This window comes from Cyprinus carpio, chromosome B4, assembly GCF_018340385.1.
Source record: "Cyprinus carpio isolate SPL01 chromosome B4, ASM1834038v1, whole genome shotgun sequence".
Lineage (NCBI taxonomy): Eukaryota > Metazoa > Chordata > Actinopteri > Cypriniformes > Cyprinidae > Cyprinus > Cyprinus carpio.
Window position 1 is genome coordinate 19,249,424 of NC_056600.1, and position 20,195 is coordinate 19,269,618.

Consider the following 20,195-nt stretch of genomic DNA (forward strand, 5'->3'; position numbering starts at 1 on the left):
ACACACACACACACACACACACACACACACACACACACACACATTCATGTATACAAACTATTGTGAGTATTACATGCTCTCTATTTCATCCTACCCTAAACAGCAACCATTATCATTTTGTCAACCTGCCATTATAACTCTATCTCTCTCTCTCTCTCTCTCTATCTCTCTCTCTGCGAGTGCTGGGAGTGTGTGGGTGCGTGAGAGTGGATCTGATTTTTTTTTTTTTTTTTTTTTTTTTTTCCTTTTTTTCTTCTCTTCTTTTTGAGTGATAATGGAGAAGTAAGTCTATTTATTGGATTGGAGAGGTGAGTTAAAAGTTATTTTTGTGAGTTAGAAGGTGTGACGGAGATGACCAGTTTCCAAATCTGCTTCTTTCACAAAATTTAGGTTACTGTACAGGTTTTTTTGGAAGCTGATAAGGTGACAGTAATGGATTTTTATGAAAATAATGAAAAAATTGTATAACGCTTTTGTAAAATCTTTTAACCAAAAGGGATTACATGAAAGAGTTGACACACCGTGGCGTACTGTTTTTAAGATGAATAATAATGTTAGACCAGAGTGGCGAGCACTGTACAAGCCACCGTTAACTAAAAGAGCTGGAGATCTACAATGACGAATTCTGCATGGCATTATTGCTGTTAATGCTTTTAAATCCAGATGTTAGCAATGAATGTCCTTTTTGTTTTCAGAGAGAGACTGTTTTTCATACCTTTTTGTATTGTTCAAGACTAAAGCCTTTATTTGATGGTTTGCAAGATCTTTTTAATTGTTTTAATGAGAAGTTTTCTGTGCAAACTTTTATTTTGGGCTTCAAATATGTTAAAAAACGAAAGAATGAGTGTCAGTTACTTAATTTTATTTTGGGTAAAGCCAAAAGGGTCATTTACATAAGCAGAAGAGATAAAATTGAGCAAATAATTGATTATAATGTTGAAAGGGTGTTTACAGCTATGATCAAATCAAGGCTTTTAATTGATTTTCGTTTTTACAAAGCTATGGACTCCTTAAATATTTTTGAAAGAATGTGGTGTCATAGAGGAGCTTTGTGTTCTGTTATTGAAAATGAACTTTATTTTGCAGCACTCTCTTCGTAAAATGGTTTAAAATTGTGAAAAAATGATTAATGTGTTATGTGACCAATTTTTTTGTTTGTTTGTTTGTTTTTTGTTGTTTGATTTTTGTTAAATAAAGATGATTGAAAATTCTCTCCCTCTCTCTCTCTCTCTCTCTCTCTCTCTCTCTCTCTCTCTCTCTGCGAGTGCTGGGAATGTGTGGGTGCGTGTGAGAGTGCATCTGACACAGTGAGAGTGCATCTGATTGTTTGTTTTTTCTTTTTTTTTTTTTTCTCCTTTTCGAGTGATAATGGAGAAGTAAGTGTATTTATTGGATTGGAGAGGTGAGTTAAAAGTTATTTTTGTGAGTTAGAAGGTGTGACGGAGATGAGATGGCATCCCTTCCTGAGGAGGGTGCAGCATCTCTCTCTCTCCGTCATGGCATCAGGTGTATGGCTGAACCTGTAGTAACTGTGGAAGATGTACTGTTGACGGCTAGGGAGCAAATCGGGTATGAGAATATTTCCTCTGCATCCCGCATGAATAAGGCAGTGGTTATTTTTGTAAAAGTAGAAAACTTGGTTAATCGTTTAAGCACCGGTGTTAAGGTAAGTGGCGCTTATATTACCGCTTCACCACTGGTTACACCAACCACTAGAGTAACAATTTCAAATGTGCCGCCATTCATTAAGAATAGTGAAATTGAACGAGCTCTTGCGAATTACGGAACTTTTGCTAGTCCAATTAAAATGATTTATCTTGGATGTAATGAAGCTTTGAAGCACGTATTATCATTTAGAAGACAAGTGTTTATGTTTCTGAATGAAACAGAGTTGAATGTTTCTTTCAGACTGTGGCATGAAGGGAAATCATTTTTAGTATATGCGAGTACTGGAAGTATGAAATGTTTTGAATGCGGAGACATAGGGCACAAGAAGGTTGCATGTCCACATAAGGTTCAGAATAGTGAGAATACACAACAGTGCGTTGATGATGTAGATCGTGATAACAGTTCAAATGTCGGGGAAGTACAACCTCAGGCTGTAAGTGAAATATGTGATAGCAGTGTTGCCGTTGATGACAATGTGAGGCCTATAGTGATGAGCCTATGGTTACTGTAAACCAGAGCAATAATACAGAAGGAATGATGAGGGATGAGGAAGATGCAGTCACAGCAGAAGTAAGTGGAGTAGGTGCAGAAGTAATGATTGGTGTGGTTGGTGGGAATGGAATTGAGCAACAACCTGAAACATCACAGGCCTTTGCAATGAGCAATAATAATGAGATTACGATGCCTGTTTGGATATTTCTGAAATTGGTTCCCAAGTTATGGGTGATGTGTATACATTGCAGTAGAAAACTGTAAGCTATGATGAGTTAATTAAGAAGAAGAGATTTTGTTTGAAGAAATTTTTAACGAAATTACATCAGGGTAAATCTCGTACATCATATAAGTAAAGAAATGATTAAGCTGCACAGGGTGTCTCTGTTAATTTGGTTTCTGGTTCTGTTTCTATCCCTTTTATTATTATTATTAATTTATTTTATTTTTTTATAGAGCATCTGAGGGTTGGCTCCTTAAATATGAATGGGGGTAGAGATAGGAAGAAATTGGCAGTGGTTTCAGAATTGTTTAAAATAAAACAGATTAATGTTGCCTTTTTACAGGAAACAGATACTGATAATAATAATGAAATAGAATGGGGCATGTGGTGGGGTGGAAAGGTTGTTTTGAGTCATGGTTCAAGTAATAGTGCTGGGGTTGCTATTTTATTTTCAAAAAAACATGAATGTTAATATTTTAACTGTGGAGAACATTTAGAAAGTAAGGATTTATTAACAAAGGTAGAATTTGATGTTTTTTGTTTGCTTTTGTTTATGTTTATGCCCCAAGTAATGGGTCAGAAAGGGTGAGGTTTTTTTATGAAACTGAATGACTTTAAAAAAAAAAAAAAAAAAATTGATGATGGTATATGTATTATTTTAGGGGGAGACTGGAACTGTACAACAGATTTTACTGTTGATCGAAATGGTGAAGAACCTCATAATCAATCTAGTTCAGTATTATCTAAAATAATGAACAAAAATGGGTTGGTAGATGTTTGGAGAGTAAGGAATAAATGGGAAAGACAGTATACATGGGTCAAAGTGACTGATAATGTGGTCTGTGGGGCAAGACTGGATCGGTTTTATCTTGGAAAAATATGGAATGATAGAGTCATGAATGTTTTTCATTCACCTAATGCTTTTTCGGATCACCGTATGGTTGGTTTAGACCTTAATATGAAAGAATGGCATTTTAATGTAAAGCTGTTATAAGATGTTTTGTTCTGTGAAAGATTTAAATTGTTTTGGAATGAATGGAAAATGAAAAATAGTTTTTTTTTTTTTTTTTGACAAACTTAATCAGTGGTGGGAGGTGGGTAAAGCACAAATAAGAGTTTTTTTGTCAGAACTATACCTTCAATTCTTCATCACAAATAAAAATAACAATACAAAGACTGGAAAAAGACATTGTGCAGTTAGAAAAATGATTATGGATAACCCTGGAACTGTAAAGACTTTTTGTAAAAGAAGAGAATGGAACTTTGATCTTTCTTACAGGAGAGGACAAAAGAAGCGATGATAAGAGCAAAGTTTTTTTTTATTTTTTTTATTAAAGATATGGATGCACCTAGCTCTTATTTTTTTTAATTTAGAAAAAAAAATGTTCAACAAAAACAGATGTATCATCTTCGGCGTGCAAATGGAAACTATAACTTCTGATCCAGTGGAAATACGAAAAATGGCAGTAGATTTTTATGCAACATTATATAGTAAAGAATCATGTGACACTAAGAGTACTGAGGAATTTCTCAATGATTTACCAAAATTAGCAAATGACCAGAAAACAATTGCTGGACAATGACATCACTTTTAAGGAACTCACAGAGGCAATGCAGCAGTTGTTCTCTGGTAGGTCTCCAGGGATAGATGGACTTCCAGTTGAATTTTATCAACAATTTTGGAATGTAATTTGAATGGATTTATATTAAGTATTTTTAAGTTGTTTTAAAGAAGAGTCACTCCCTTTAAATTGTGTATGTGCAGTCCTCTCATTGTTACCAAAGAAAGGGGATTTATGTTTATTTAAAAACTGGAGACCAGTGTCCTCATTATGTCTGGACTATAAGATACTTTCAAAATGCCTGGCGAATAGAATGAAGCATTGTTTACAGTTTTTGATTGAGAGAGATCAAACGTTTTGTGTCCCAGATAGGTTGATTAAAGACAAAATTTTTGCCTTTATTTTTGTGTTGTGAGTTTATCGCGCCATTCTTTTTTAAAAGTTAGAATAGTAAGAAGTCACATTTAATTTTTTATCTTTTTTTATTCAGAGATTTTTAAATGTCAGATTGATGAAAGGATATTGGATGCCGTTTAGGGTAGGATGAAATACAAAAGCATGTAATATCCGCAATAGTTTGTGTGTGTAGTAGCGTGAGTATGCATGCATACACACATGCACAGGTCCAAGACCTTTATGTTTGTAAGCACACATGTACAAATGTGAGCATAATCGACATGCGTCCTGAACACTGGTTGTTTCTCTTACTTTCATTCTTCCTCGTTCATTTTGAATGGCTGTGGAACACTACAAGTGTGACTTTGTGCCATTTAAAAAAAAAAATAAAAGCAGTTCCAAGCAAACTTCCTGATTAAACATTAAAGCACACGAGTGTGATAAACAACGCAAATTTTCTGAATTTTTATTTCTTTATTTTTTTTTACTCATATTGTGAGAATAATTCATAAATAATGCTTTTTTTTTCACTCAAAAAATGTGTTTTCTCTCAGATAAATGAGGCCTACGATTAACCAGATGCAAACAGAAACACAAAACCAGTCTAAAATGAAAGAAAACAAGCTGACTAAAAGATTCAATCCAATATTCAGTGATAATATAGCACAATGAGAGATTTAAAAGCAATTGTTTGTAGTCCGGCCAATTTTGACCGGGAATACCACAAGTGTGACAAGTTGAAATAAAATTCCCAAAAAAAGAAGTACTTACACCCTGTGTAAATAAAGTCAGTAAGTTTGAGTCCAATTTGAGTCAAATTGACCCGAACCGACCCACAACCAGAGGGTTAACAATGTTATCGTCAGTTAGATGCTAATATGTTTATCATTATAGTTAATTTGAACAGGCCACAACAAAAACAATAAATAACAGTGAGTGAAACAGAGAGTACTACAACACACACATCTTATACTTATTCAGAGAAATAAGTATTCTCAGTGACAGCGACGTGTAGTGCAACATCTTGCACAAAATCAGCTGTTAATGGACAAATGCATGCATGCATGACAGTTCAATCTTCTTCCATCATGTCTGGAGTTAATGCATTCGAAATGCATTCTGGTTGTGGTTTGGTAAGTGAATGATACATTGGTAAAACTTTAATGACACTTTTCTAAATGTGTGTTTGGACTATGCAAATAAGTTCCCCAGCAGGAAAGAAGGGTGGGCTGGGCTCGTGTTCAAGGCTGTTGAAATGAAGTCCCCACTACCGGACTGCTCGCTCAACCACAGAGAAGGTAACTATTGTTGTATATTTTCAGTATATGATTTTCTAATATACATGAGATTTTATATAGCTGATTACAGTTGATAACAAATAATCTTTCATGTATTTGTTTGATGCATAATAAGGTTCTTCACCTTAATTGTTTCAGAGTAGCAACAGATTATCTTTCCAGATAATGTAGCTCTGACATAGCAACGCCCAACATAATTATTTGCATTTTATGCATCTTATTCACTTCATTCCCTTTTCGTTTATGGTATTCCTTTAGCTGTTGTTGATTACTCTTTTCTATCTTTTGTTAATAAAATCTGTTTTATTACACTTGTGTCTTCCTTGTGTTGATGATACAGAAAGAGGTCCTACAAGTTAGAGATCCCACCAATCTTTCTTATGTGATGTACTCATAACCACACCGTCAGTGACACGTGATCCAAAAATCATAACGTCATTGGTGACGTGAGTACCCATCACTACATTCTTTCACCTCCCTAGGTTGGCGAAAGCAAATTCGCTATAAAAGGACTGAGATTTCTTTTTTCGAATATATTTATTAAGAAGTACAAACTCTGGATCATGAAACACATAATACAGCAGAGCAGAAAGAATGTCATGGCTTGCACTAGTTTCCTTATGGTCCTGGACTGTGTTTCCCAAAAGCATTGGAAGCTTTAGTACATCATAGACCCATTGAAACCAATGGAGCTACGATCAGCTTAGGCTTAAGATGCTTTTGGGAAACCCAGCCCTGGTCATTGATTTTATTAGTAGTTCTTCAGCCATTGATTTACAGTGTCAGCACTGTCTCCTAAATTCCCTGAAAGAGCTACAAAGATGATAGCTCATTGCTAGCATTCAGTATTGGCGCTTTCTGTTTTTTCTCTGGGACTGGTCTCAGTATTGGATGCGTCAGGATGGCACATCTCTGGAGACTGGAGTTCAGTTTCATTTTGCTTGCTGTCTGTTTGCTGCAATGCTTTGATTTCTTCTTTTCTAAACTGCTTCCGCAGAAGCACAATGACAGCAATGATGAAGAAGTAGGAACACCCACTTAAACATGTAGTCAGGCTCAAGAAGATCACTCTGAAAACAGAACATTAAGAATTACATGCTACACATACAATCCTATTTGTTTTTCAAATGTGAGATTAGGACTCTGACAATAATTTTACATGGGTACTTAAAGACTTTATACTGTAATTATAAGTGGCTTTTTCCTCCATTTTTGTATTCTAATAAAGACAATGGTGTATAATTAAAAGCACACATACACACCTGTACATATTTGAGTCGTACATACGACAGGCTCCTCTGCCCCCGCAACTCCTTATTCCCCATTTTAAACACGTTGAGTCAATGAGAGCTCCAAAATATACAGGAGCAGGAATACCACCTCCAGAAAAATATTAGAAATGAATGCAGTTTTTTAATACATAATATACACTTACATATTGCCTAGCTTATGAATAATTGTTTACTGTATTGCTTGTACCTAGTGTTCGCATCACAAGAGTTTGAATACCCAACGCCAGTGACTTAAGCTCAGGTGTAATGCATCTAAAAAAAAATATGTAATATACAGTAAATATTTTTCATCTTTCATTATTTACATCTGAAAATGCATCTGAAAGTAGTTTCGATGTGTTAAAAGTTAAATGTAATAACTAAAATTATATATTTAAATAAAGGTTGCACTTTATTTTGATGGTCCCTTTTAGAAATTCTACATGCAATTACATGCCAATTAACTCTCATTAGAGTATTAGTAGAGTATTAGTTGACTGTTATGTTATGTTAGTAGAATGAGTGGACATGTACTTGCAAAGTTACTTATAGCCAGTAAAATGACTTTCGGGAAACCACCAAATACAGTGTTATCAAATGTAATAATATACATAAGAAAATGTGAGAGTACTTGCCTGCCAAAACTCTGCTACTGCCACAATTCTTGCTTAACAAAAGACTAGTAACTATTCTGTCCTGAAGGTAACTGACCGTATAATGATCATGTATCCAGGAGTAGTGCCCAGAGAGTTGATGGTTGATGTGGGGGCTGATGACGGATTGTGAGATGTGAGAGTTGGGGTTCATGGTGGATCATGGTGAAAGTTTACTGTGTACTGGGATCTGCTGCCCTCTACTGGTGAGGGGGTTAACACACAGCTGCAGTTGTGAAAAACCTGCCACCATTCAAATAAAATTAAATTATTATTGCAAATTATAGTACGTAACATATACTTACAGTGACACTATAGTATAGGGACCAATCCTCATTATTAACTAGTTGCTTATTAGCATGTCTATATTGGCTGTTTATTAATACTTACAAAGCACATATGTTGCATGAACATATTCTACATCCCTAATCCCACCTACTACCTAAAGTTAACAATTACCTTGCTAACTATAAACAGCAAATTAGGAGTTTATTGAGGCAAATGTTGTAGTTAATGGTTTGTTACTGGCGAGAATTTGACCTTAAAATGAAGTGTGACCATACTTATAATACACCTTGTGTGCCTAGGGTTTTGAAAAGTGCAGTTTTAGATAGATCAGATTATACCGTATTTTTGCCTTGTCCAGTGGAGGCGGTGCATCCTGCCCAACAAGGTGACACATATGTAATGCCACTGTCAGAGCACACGGGATCCCATTCAGATGTAGAGCAGGAACAGTCCTGGTTACACTGAGACATGAGTGAGCCCTCATCATGTGATATTTCAGGGGTCCTGAGGAGGAATTCAGAGATTGGGGATTGTTTCCAGTTGGAGACACAATATTCTGGCTAAGAGCCAGTGTTCATTTATAGCAGGTCTTCTCAGTTGTTTTGTTTTTTGTTTTATCAAATCCCCCTTTGAAACTAGATTTTTTTTTTTTTAATCCACAATAAATTATTAAATAGCAACACTGATTTTCACGGTCATTATAAATATACTATAAATATATTAACATTTAGTCATTTAACAGACGCTTTTATCCAAAGCGACTAACAAGTGAGAACAATCAAATTAACAAAAGAACAGTAACATGTAATTATTGTGAAAAGTCTTGGTTATTCTCGGTACATATATAATATTCGGTACACACTATATATATATACACATATATATACACACATATACATATATATATATATATATATTTTTAATAATAAATAATAAATAAAAAGAAAACGAGTAGCTAGAATTGAAAAAGAATAGAGAACGCTAGTGTTAGAGGGTCATCTTTATAATGAATAAAAAGAAAACAAGTAGACTCGAAAGAAAACTAGTATTTCATAATATCTATAACACAACACACTACATTTAATTAAAACTATATATTAATGTATTGTTTATTATTTACCCTCATGCCCATTTTTATTCATGTAACACATAAGGATATGCTTGAGAGGATAGTTATTGTAACAAAACTTAAAAAAAAAATACATGAATTATCATAAAAGTGAGGCATACAACTGTATAACAAACACTCTTGAGAAGAAATAAAGAAAGAAAGAAAGCTTGAGAGATTTAAAAGTAAGGAAATTAATGAGATTTCTCTTTACAATATGTCCTACATTTTGAGAACTGCTGACTTGCAAGTATACAAATGCTTTACCCATTGTAGGACACAGTGAGCCCTGCCACAGGCACATTGTCGCACTTTGTGCCGAAATGGAGGAGGAGGAGAAGGAAGGCCGTGAAGGAGGTGATGAAGGAGAGCTGAGCCCCTGCTACAACGCTTAACTTGTATCTTTTCATTAACAAACCACCCAAGAATATTCCCACAGCAACCACAGGCAGGATCAGGACACCTGCGGGACATGACATGTCTTTAGTTTCAATTAATGTCAAACCTGACACGCTTCTCGGATTGTGTTACGCTGTATGGTTGGGATGTTCTTGGGTTCAGTGTGACAGATGTATTTGAACTAAATGTGGCTGAATTTTATGTATGCCTATGGCCTATCACATCAAAAACAAAAATATGGTCGATAAGTCGATAGGACCTTTTTCACAAGGAATTAACTGGAATAACATTGAGAAAAAAAAGTTGTAAGTATGTAAAATAATTGTTGCTAAAATTTAATTTAATTTAATTTAATTTAATTTAATTTTATTTAATTTAATTTTGTAAGTATGTAAAATAATTGTTTTTATTGACACAAAATATTGCCATTTTGTTATTTTGGTATATTTACAAATATTACTTTTACACAAATACTATAGATTTCAAAATTGTAGGGTTTGTTCATAAGCACAGCTGAAGACTAGACATTAAATGAAACAATCAACTGCCTCAACATTTACTTGGAAGGGTTCTTACCAATAAGGAAGTTTGCTCTTGATGCAGACTGGCCAAACTGTTGCTCCATGTATTTGGCTTTGAAGGTGAGCAAGCCGATGAAAGAGTTGAACTTCAAAACAATCCCACACAGCAACAGGAAGTATGCAGGAGTGCACAGGAGTTTTTTCAGGGAAGGCAGGAATCCAACATTTACATAACAGAATACAGAGAATGAAGTGAGCTTTTTCGTAAAGATTTGCTAGATGTTAACTTCATGTAAAGCATGTAATCATCTTTAAGACTTCTATAAAAGCTACCTGTGTTACAAATTGGAGTGACTTCGTTAGTTTTAAAGAGAAAAAGGAATGGGGATAGAAAGAAAGTTCAAACAATAATGGATTTGTTAAAAAGTGGGAAAGAAGTTGCCTTTTGCAAGGTCGGCCAGTTTCACTGAGTGTGTGTTTGGGAGGACAGATTGCTCCTTTTTGTCCTGATCTACATTAGAGTTTTCATTCCCTTCCTCTCCTTGTTTGGGTAAAGACCTGGGTAGGAACCAAAAAGGAACACCAGCAAGTACTAAGATGGCAGATGACACAAAGAAGCCCAGCCACCAAGCGCCCACCCAGCGTGCATCCTGTGGAGTGATGGTCACACTATCTGCGGGGGAAAGAGAAAAAAATACATAAATGATACAACATTTAAACTACATTATAGGTCATACCTAGCAAATACCACCACAATATGTACAGTATATAGTATTTTATAGCTGCTAACCATAAGCTTATCCCTTAAGTATATAATATTTCAACCCTGTGCAAGTTTGGAATTCAGATACTTTCAGTTTTCAGATGCTTACCAACACTGACAAAGCCAATATCCACATACAGTTTAGCACACAAAGAACCCAGTAGGAATCCAAACATGGGACCCAGCAGCATAATGGTCTGAAGACACGCTAAACATCACAAGAAAGATTTTCATTAAACGTTCCAAAATGAAAATTGCAATTTGTTGCTCTGGGGTTGCTCTTCCTATGTGTGTGTGTGTGTGTGTGTGTTTACATGTTTATTTATTTATTTATTTAAATAAGTGTACTTATATACTTTAAAATAACGTATAGGAGTGAAAATAGAATGTAATGTTTTCATACAAAATTACAAGTAAATCCTCTAGGGTCTGAGGGTGTTTTGAGGCCCTGGGGAAATTTTGATATGCCTTGACATTGGTGTATTTTTCATTTGCTTATAAAAAACAAATGGCTTGTCACGGTTTGGTTAGTTTGGATTTTCTCTTTGCTTCCTTTTTCCGTTTTCATGGTTATTGACTTAATTTCGTCATTAAGTTCAGCTGTGTCTTGTTAATTATCCTTGTTTGGTCTATCTATTTATAATGGTGTCTGTGCAGTTTGAGTTTGTCGGGTCTTGAGTTAACTTTGATGTGTATGTGTCACCAGCCTTCCCTTTCTGGATTTATCTGTGTGGACTGTCAGCCTTCATCTGTGTTCTCATCGACACAGAACATTACATGGCTAAAGTCTGATTGCACTGTAATCAGCACAAATGGACTACAATAATATGTGAGCAGCATACATGTATAAATTTATTTGGAGGAAAATGGAAAAACAGTTATGTATTGTTATTGAAAAAACAAACAGAAGTTACTGAAAAAGGCCATAAATCTCATTCAAAACATTTAAAATGTTACTAAACATTTTAGGTACATTTACTTTATATTTTATATTTACATAAAATCCAGTTATCTGAATTTCATTTGAAATTTCATAATTCTTCATCTTTAAAATATAGTTAGTATAGCATATGGTAAGTGTACTGCCAAGTGTACTTACATTTATAGTAAACTAAAATAGACTTTCATGTTATTTCTACTGAAACTTGCTGTTCATGACAAATTTGTAATTATAAAGTTGCATTATAATAAATATTAACTGATATTAATTAACTTAAAATATATTAACATTCAATAACATACTAGAGTTAAAATCATAATCAAGTAATACATGTAAGTTAACAAGTGCTTCTTCAAAGCATGACAAAATACTATTAAAACAATGATTTCAAATGTATTAAAACTTTTACTTTGATATTATTACAAAGTGAAAAGTGAAAAGTTTACTGAAGTGTATTAAGTATTATGTATTGTCTGAAAATGCACTTAAAGGCACACTATGTAATTTTTTCCCAAGAGAGGGCGCGTATTCAAAATAAACAAAGACCAGGCAGGGCTGTTTGATGACGCCGTGACTGAGTGTGGAATCATGGGAGTTGTTGACTTGTCGTCTTCATCCCCACAGCCGATGCAATCCGACGGGACTCGGGGAGAAATCATGTTTATGGATGAGCTTATGATTTATTAACGTAGTAGAATGAAGCAGGGTGAGGCTGAAGCCATCGAAGCAAAACGAGGCTGCTAAACAAGTGTGACACACGGCTCGAAAGCAGCGGAGTGTTTATTATGCCACAGTCAATCGCTTCTGGGCTGTATTCCAGAAAGCACGGTTAACTTACCATCAGCTAAACCCTGAACTTTCGGTTGATTAACCCCAAACCTTGCTTACTCGAGGTATGTGGTTCCAAAAACACGTCCGGGAGTAAGTTCATTCAACTCAACTCAAAGCGACGAATCGACGAGTCACGAAAAAGTGCCCCATGCTGTTTCTTTCTTCTTCTTTTGTTCAATGGTCATTTACAAGCTTAGTGCATATCACCACCTAATTGATGGTTGTGCAATCATTTTAATTTTTTCCCCCCATTTAATCTTTCATCCCTGAGAATATAAATTATATTGTTTGTTTGGTACTAATTATATATTAAGTTCTTTCAGATATGCATTTTGATTTAGAATTTAGACATTATAGAAAATGCAGATCCATGTGTGAGATAATTTAAAATGTAATAAATATATATAATATAATAAATTTAACATCACCTTGTCATAGTGTTTTATAATTTATACGGATAACTGTTATATATGCTAATAAAATAAAAAAATATCCATATTAGAATAATATATTACCTTAATTATTACTTATATTTTAATATTGTTTTTTTATTTATACGGATAACTGTTATATATGGTATATATATATATATATATATATATATATATAGATAGAAAACTATATATTACATATTGTAATAATGTGCGCTATCTGTCACACATACTGAAGGCTCGTCAGTAGATCACACGTGCGCTGAAGTGAACTAACCCTGGAACATAACCTGCTCTGGAGCAGGTTATCTTCAGAGAGCAAGTTACTATGGTTACTTACATACCCTGAAAGTAACCTCTGAATTTGGAACCGAAAGCTGAGGTTATCCTCTCACTTATCCTCAAACATACCCAGGTATGTCATAACCTGCTCCTTCCGGTCGTGTGTATGTGGGAAAAAAAAGTAGCACTGTTTTATCATAGTAGATACGTTCGAAAGTTTTGTTATAATGCTACTCTGTGCGGCCGTCACCAGTCTTTTAAAACGCACAACATATTAAATGGATACTCCAAAATTAAAATTTTGTCATTAATCACTTACCCCCATGTCATTTCAAACCTGTAAAAGCTCCGTTCATCTTCAGAACACAATTTAAGATATTTTGGATGAAAACCGGGAGTCCTGTTACTGTCCCATAGACTGCCAAATAAATAACAGTGTCAAGGTCCATAAAAGGTATGAAAGTCGTCGTCAGAATACATCATCTGTCATCAGATGTGCAATCTGGGTTATATGAAGTGACGGGAACACTTTTTGTAATGAAAGAAAACAAAAATAATGACTTTATTCAGTAATTCCTTTGTCAACGGTCTCCTCTGTGTCTGCACGGATGCGCTGTTTTATTTCAAATCAAAGCTAAATACATGTAGAAACAGCGCATCGTGGCGCAGATGACACAGAAGAGCATACACAGCATACGGTGATATGGAGAGACACAGAAGAGAACGTTGACAAAAGAATTATTGAATAAAGTCGTTGTTTCGTTTTTTTTGTTTGTTTTTTGCTTACAAAAAGTGTTCCCGTCGCTTCATATAACCCAGATTGCACGTCTGATGGCAGATGATGTATTCTGACGATGACTTTCATAACTTTTATGGACCTTGACACTGTTATTTACTTGGCAGGGACAGTCTCAAGCCTCCAGGTTTTCATCCAAAATATTTAAATTGTGTTCCGAAGACGTACTGAGCTTTTACGGGTTTGGAACGACATGGGGGTAAGTGATTAATGACAAAATTTTCATCTTTGGTGTTTCCATATGTTGGAAATCGAGGAGTTAAAATTGCTAATTTCTCTGAATTTAAACATTCTTTGAAACATTTGGGATATTGTACACAAGTCAGCAAAATATATAACACTGTTCTAGTGGTTTTTGGGTATTTTAATAAAAAAACTTACATATTGTGCCTTTAAGTTGGCTTTCATTTCATTAATATTATATTATCTGAAGGTACATTTTAAAGTATTTGTAATATTTGAAGTACACTGCAACACAGTTAAGCACACTTCTTTTCCACAAGGGTTGCAAAGCACATTAGACATACTGGAGACTCTTGTTTTATTTACTGTATGTATCAACACAATAGCTGGTATTCACTTAGAGCTATAAAGTTGATGTGGGTAACATTATTATTGTTATTATCATTATTTTTTTTTTTTTTTTTTGTGCTGATGTAAATTATACTACATGCTGTAATTCACTAGAGTTTCTGACCTAAAGTACTAGAGTCTAGGGGATTAAAAAGGTATCCAAATTTGACTTACAAATATAAAATGCTGAGTTTTCTGCTTTTGCAAAGTCATCGATATAAGATATGCCAAGAGGTGTGACTGGTGTCTCTCCGATTCCTCTGAGAGCATTACCCAAGAACACATAGATCCACATATTAGATCCAGGGTCCTTCACACAATCTAGGGGTTAAAGTGGCAGAATTCATGTCTATGAAGCACTTAGAACTTTCAGTATGCATTTTTGATTATCTTGGACAATTATGTTTGGAAAGACTGTTGAAAGAAATTATATTTTCACTGTGAGTAGTGAGTTACACACTGAAGTTTAACACTTGTCAAATCCTGAAATCTAAACATGTTCTTTTTCCTAAAAGCCTATCAGGCAATGGGGTACTTTAAATGAGGAGTAGTTACCTGTTCCAATGTTATTAGAAGGCTGAATGTGCGCATTTGAGTAGTCCTTTGAAACCATGGGATACTGACAAGGAGATATACTGACTGTCTTGTTTAGAGAGCCTTGTATTACTGTGTCATACTTGTACCTGAAGGAGTAAAACCAACACAGAGAGAGAAAGAAACTTGAGCAACTTTGCAACAAATGAGAAACTAGCTAAATGTAGAGAGATAATATGCATATATGAACCTACCGCCCCATGAAAAAGTGTGGCAGCCCAGTAACAGCTGAGCCAATGGCCATGATGAAACAACCCATCCCTATGAGTCGCGGCCTGTGTAGTCTTGCCCCAAAATGACTTACCACTGCCAGAAAGAGCAAGTTACCTACAGAAAGTCATTCAGAGAATTAAGTCAATTAGGAAATGAAAATACACAAAAAATGCAAGTGTGGGATGTTAACATGGAACAAACAAACCATGGTCCATTCACTGATTATTCATTGCAACCCAGGCTCACTGGAAAATCATGTCTGTGGTGACATTTCGATTTTATCTGGCTTCTGCAAATTTGGAGCTCTTTTATTATTACTCGTGTGCCACAGGATTCGTACCAGAGTGCTCTGCATTGCAAGTGCAGTGTATCTGGTTATCTGCCTCTGTAATCATAATTTATGAGAAAAGGGATAAAAGTTTGTGTTTTTTCTCTGCCACTAGTGTTCTTTACAGCAAATTGTATAGTATACATACAGACATTTTTTGGAGTTTTGCAAAATATAAGCCTATGTTGGTAATTTGGACAAAAACTTACTATATGAAAACAAAAAAATGCTCTAGTCAACTGCAGTTTTGGTTGCAGTTAGATAATGTTGCAGTAAAACTACATCTAAAATAATGCAACCCAAATAAAACATCTTAAAAATGTTAAAAATACTTGGTGGGTTTTCTTCACAAGTAGTGGAGTCCATGTGGCAGAAGTATGGGCAAGAAGATATGGATCTTTTGACCCAATGTCACCTCTGTTAGGGGTGGAAACCATGGTGGCCGAGGCTACATCTGTACGCCCCGATTGCTTTGATCCTGGGAGTTCTAACTAGGATTCATCAAGATGGAGTATGCCTGCTACTAGTAGCTACTTTTGGCCAGACGGGTTTAGTTTGCAGATCTAGTGTCTATCCTGGAAGGCTCTTCTTGGGAAATTCCAACCAGGAGGGACCTCCTGACCCATTCCTGGGGGTCAATATTTCAATTCCAACCAGAGATATGGAAAGTCTGGGCCTGGCCCCTGAGGGGTACCTGCTCATTTATTCTGGTCTCTCGACTGAGGTCGTTGATACCATTCCACCATGAGACAGTATGCTCTTAAGTAGTGTCTCTTTGCATCTTGGTGTGAAGGGATACAAGGGATACAGCAGGGATAGAAAGCATCCTGGAGTGTTGCTTGTCCTGCAGAGTTTAGCTCCAACCCTAATCAAACACCTTAACAAGCTAATCAGTGTCTTCAGGATTGCTAACGCTACAGGTAGGTGAGTTTTTTAAGGGTTGGAGCTATTCCATAACCTGCAGATCAGTGTCTTCTGGGATACAGGATAAACGTAAACCTTCAGGGTAGGATATGAATCCAGTCTGCTGCCTGGTTGGTTCAATGCTGGAATTCCTACAAGAGCATCTCTCAGTAGGGCTGACCCCTGCTACCCTGAAGGTTTACGTGTATCCTATATCCCAGAAACTTTTATGTTTGTGTTTTGTAGAGTAGATATGAAACAATTAAAAAAAACGTACCTGCCTGTAGTGTTAGTAATTCTGAAGACACTGATTAGCTTGTTCAGTTGTTTTTGAATAGGGTTGGAGCTTAACTCTCCCTTGTAGACTGTTTCTTGTGTAGGGTTTGTCAGATGCCCACTCTGACCAGCTGACTCAGCTATGGGGTCATGCCATGATGTTTCAATCTTCTATTGGTCTAACAGTTTCAAGTGATATGACTTTGCAGGTCAGAATTGACCAAACTTGAACTCTGGGACGAAATGCAAAACAACACCGCATGAGCTTATGTTACCGCTTTCCCACATTAGAATGTATATGAATGGAAGTTATTTGTTGTATTTTTGTATTATACTTTATGTTTGTTTACCTAAGTATACTTAAGTATAGTTCAAGTATATTTAGACTTTTGTAAGTATAAGTCAAGTATACTTGAATGTAATTTTAAGTATATTTCTGATAAGTACATAAAGCCCATTTCTGAGAAGTACATAAAAAGTAAACTAAAAGCATACTTTCCTATTTTTAGTTTAAAAGAAGTATACTAATAGCACACTTGAATAAACTTCTTTTTCGTAAGGGAAGGTATGGTGAGAAGTGACAAATCAGGAAGCATAAAGGAGAGAGCAAAACAAAACACCAGTCACAAAATACAGGCATTAAACTAGGATTTGCAACGAAAAATGTCATATATTTTTATATAAGCCTAGAGGAAACTGGTTTTACTCTGCTGTAAACAAAACTTGGTTCCCGTGAGACTAGCATATTCTCACCGGAGCTTTCACAGCGTCTATATCCTATGTCATCTGCTGGAACGCCACTTTCTCATGAACGTGTACAACAGTTAGTAAAAGCTAGAGAGTTTTAAAGTTTTAAATATGGATATTTTCTTACACAGAAGATCCTTCTGAAAACATTCACATTCTAACTTGCCATGTGTGAACTGTTAGCAGCTAGCAATTGCAATAAAATTAGTAAATAGCTCTATGTTATTTCTTAGTGTTTGAGGAAAAATATAGGATAGGTACATGATGGCAAAGGTTATCTGAAGTCTTTCTCTGATTACATGCATGTTGCCACATGGACTTTCGTCATAACTTTTTAAGGGACAAAACACCAAAGTCTATGAGAACTTTGCCAATAAACCATTTTTGCAGTTAGGAGGGAATTTTTGTTGAGGCATTTTTGGACCTATATACAAACCCATCTCAAAACTTCCATCAATGAGGCCCACAACAGAGCTGGAAAGGTCAAATCTCCTCTCAATCTGAGTAATGGTGCTTTTCATGTAGGTCCCACACAGAGTTTTGGAGAAGTAGGCGAAGGAAAGGGCCACAATAAAAATTGAAGAAAAGTTACAATGGAAAGAGAAGCAATAATTCAAATTAGTAAAAAATAAAACAAACAAACAAACAAACAAAACACTATATACAGCAATCAAACAATGGTGTTTTTATAATAATGATATCATGATATAATGATAATAGTGTTTAATGATAATTATACCATGATATAATGATAAAAAAAACAAAAACAAAAAAAACATACACACTTGCATTAAGTAAAGCAAACTTACCTTTAAATTGGACCAGCAGGGGTCCTTTTGGGCCTCTTTTCCTGGAATGCAAAGATTTTGTTGGCTGGTCGGCTTTCTATTGTCCTCTGCAGTAGGTTCAGACATTTTGCTGTCATGATATTATAAAAAAAATGTGTGTGTGTGTGTTCTGATAAATTATTCAATACAAAAAGGGATAATTTATCAACTCTGATAACAACAATAACAACATTAATAATGTTTTCCATATTTAATTATATAGTTGATTAACTTTGTGTTATCAAAAGTAAAAAACGTAAAAATTTAAAAACACAAGTCACAACTAAATTTTTCCAGACATCACATTTAGAATGAGTTTGTTACTCTATCTTTGATAGATAGATAGATAGATAGATAGATAGATAGATAGATAGATAGATAGATAGATAGATTCACACTTACATACATACATAAATGCATAAAAACTAACTCACCTTATATATATATATATATATATGTAAGTAATTAAAAATCAGAAAGACTGAAATCTTCCAATCCTTGCTGCAGGCAAAGGTTAGCTTCTGTTTTATTGCCCCATATCCAGAATAGTCAAATGGGATAACAAATGCAAAAATCTTAATGAAAATACATAGATAAATAATTAAATATGTAAGACTTAAAAAATAGTTATGCGAAAAAGAAACTAAGAAAAGCAAACCTCATGAAACAGAGAAAGCCTTTTTCGTGTGTTTTCATGACTTACTCCGATAATCCTCTCAGATTTAGTTTGGTTTAATTGTCCCCTCCCAGTCAGAAACTCTTCAAGCAGGCATTCATCTAAGGCAGAAGAAAAATACCATTATAGGTGGTTCTGGGAAAACAAAGGAACCAAGAGAAGCAAATCATGTGCCAAAGTGTGCTGTACCTGACACGGGCAGAAGGAGTATCCTCCCTCTTGGAGAGAAGACATGTTTCTTGCTCTCTGCATAAGCCTGTGGTTTATTCTCAAAGCTCATGCACACAAAAGCTCGGCACATTTCTATTCCAACAACGTGCCAGCTCAAGGGACACCCATAGCTCAATGCATGCAGATGAAAGAGGCTGTTTTTGCTCCAAGAAAAGCTCAGATTCTGATATTTTACAGGCTTCATTCTCATATACATATTTATATTTTACATAGTGTATTATTTATTTATTTATTTATTTTTTTTTTTTGTTTGTTTGTTTGTTTGTTTATTTTCAAAAAATAGGGGGTACCAGTGGAAGTTTTGAATCACTCGGTGCTCTATATACATAGTGGATGATTAACAAAATATACCACAATATAGCTGGAAATAAACAAAAGTGTATTCTTAAAGGGATACATCACCCCAAAATGAACATTTTGTCATTAATCACTTACCACCATGTCGTTCCAAACCCGTAAAAGCTTTGTTCGTCTTTGGAACACAATTTAAGATATTCTGGATGAAAAACTTGTGACTGTCACATAGACTGCCAAGTAAGTTGCACTGTGAAGGTCCAGGTCTGACAATGAAAGACATTGTCAGAATAGTCCATCTGCCATCAGTGGTTAAACCATAACGTTATGCTTAATGTAACGCCACAAGGATGCGCTGTTTTCTTTCAAATCAAAGCTAAATACACGTAGAAACAACACATCCTTGTGGCGCGGCTGATACAGAAGAGCATACAGCACACAGTGATATGGAGAGACACAGAGGGGACTGTTGACAAAATTTTTGAATAAAGTTGTTATTTTTGTTTTCTTCACTTACAAAAAGTATTCTCGTCACTTCATAACGTTACGGTTGAACCACTGATGGCAGATGGACTATTCTGATGATGTCTTTCATACTTTTCTGGACCTTG

The 20,195-nt window shown here is 35.2% G+C and overlaps 1 protein-coding gene across 1 annotated transcript; it reads right to left on the reverse strand.

The window, feature by feature from the left end:
• Nucleotides 1-5,965: 5,965 nt before the first annotated feature.
• LOC109097834 (solute carrier organic anion transporter family member 1C1-like) lies at nucleotides 5,966-19,376 on the reverse strand. Its single transcript, XM_042722334.1, is given in 16 exon segments — nucleotides 5,966-6,709; nucleotides 6,902-7,019; nucleotides 7,119-7,183; nucleotides 7,622-7,806; nucleotides 8,190-8,355; nucleotides 9,227-9,422; nucleotides 9,935-10,100; nucleotides 10,323-10,552; nucleotides 10,752-10,850; nucleotides 14,670-14,816; nucleotides 15,051-15,178; nucleotides 15,284-15,416; nucleotides 17,993-18,134; nucleotides 18,366-18,474; nucleotides 19,087-19,160; nucleotides 19,249-19,376. Coding segments are annotated over 14 exon segments (2,115 nt in total). The 5' UTR covers nucleotides 18,471-18,474; nucleotides 19,087-19,160; nucleotides 19,249-19,376; the 3' UTR covers nucleotides 5,966-6,474.
• Between the last annotated feature and the right edge of the window lie 819 nt (nucleotides 19,377-20,195).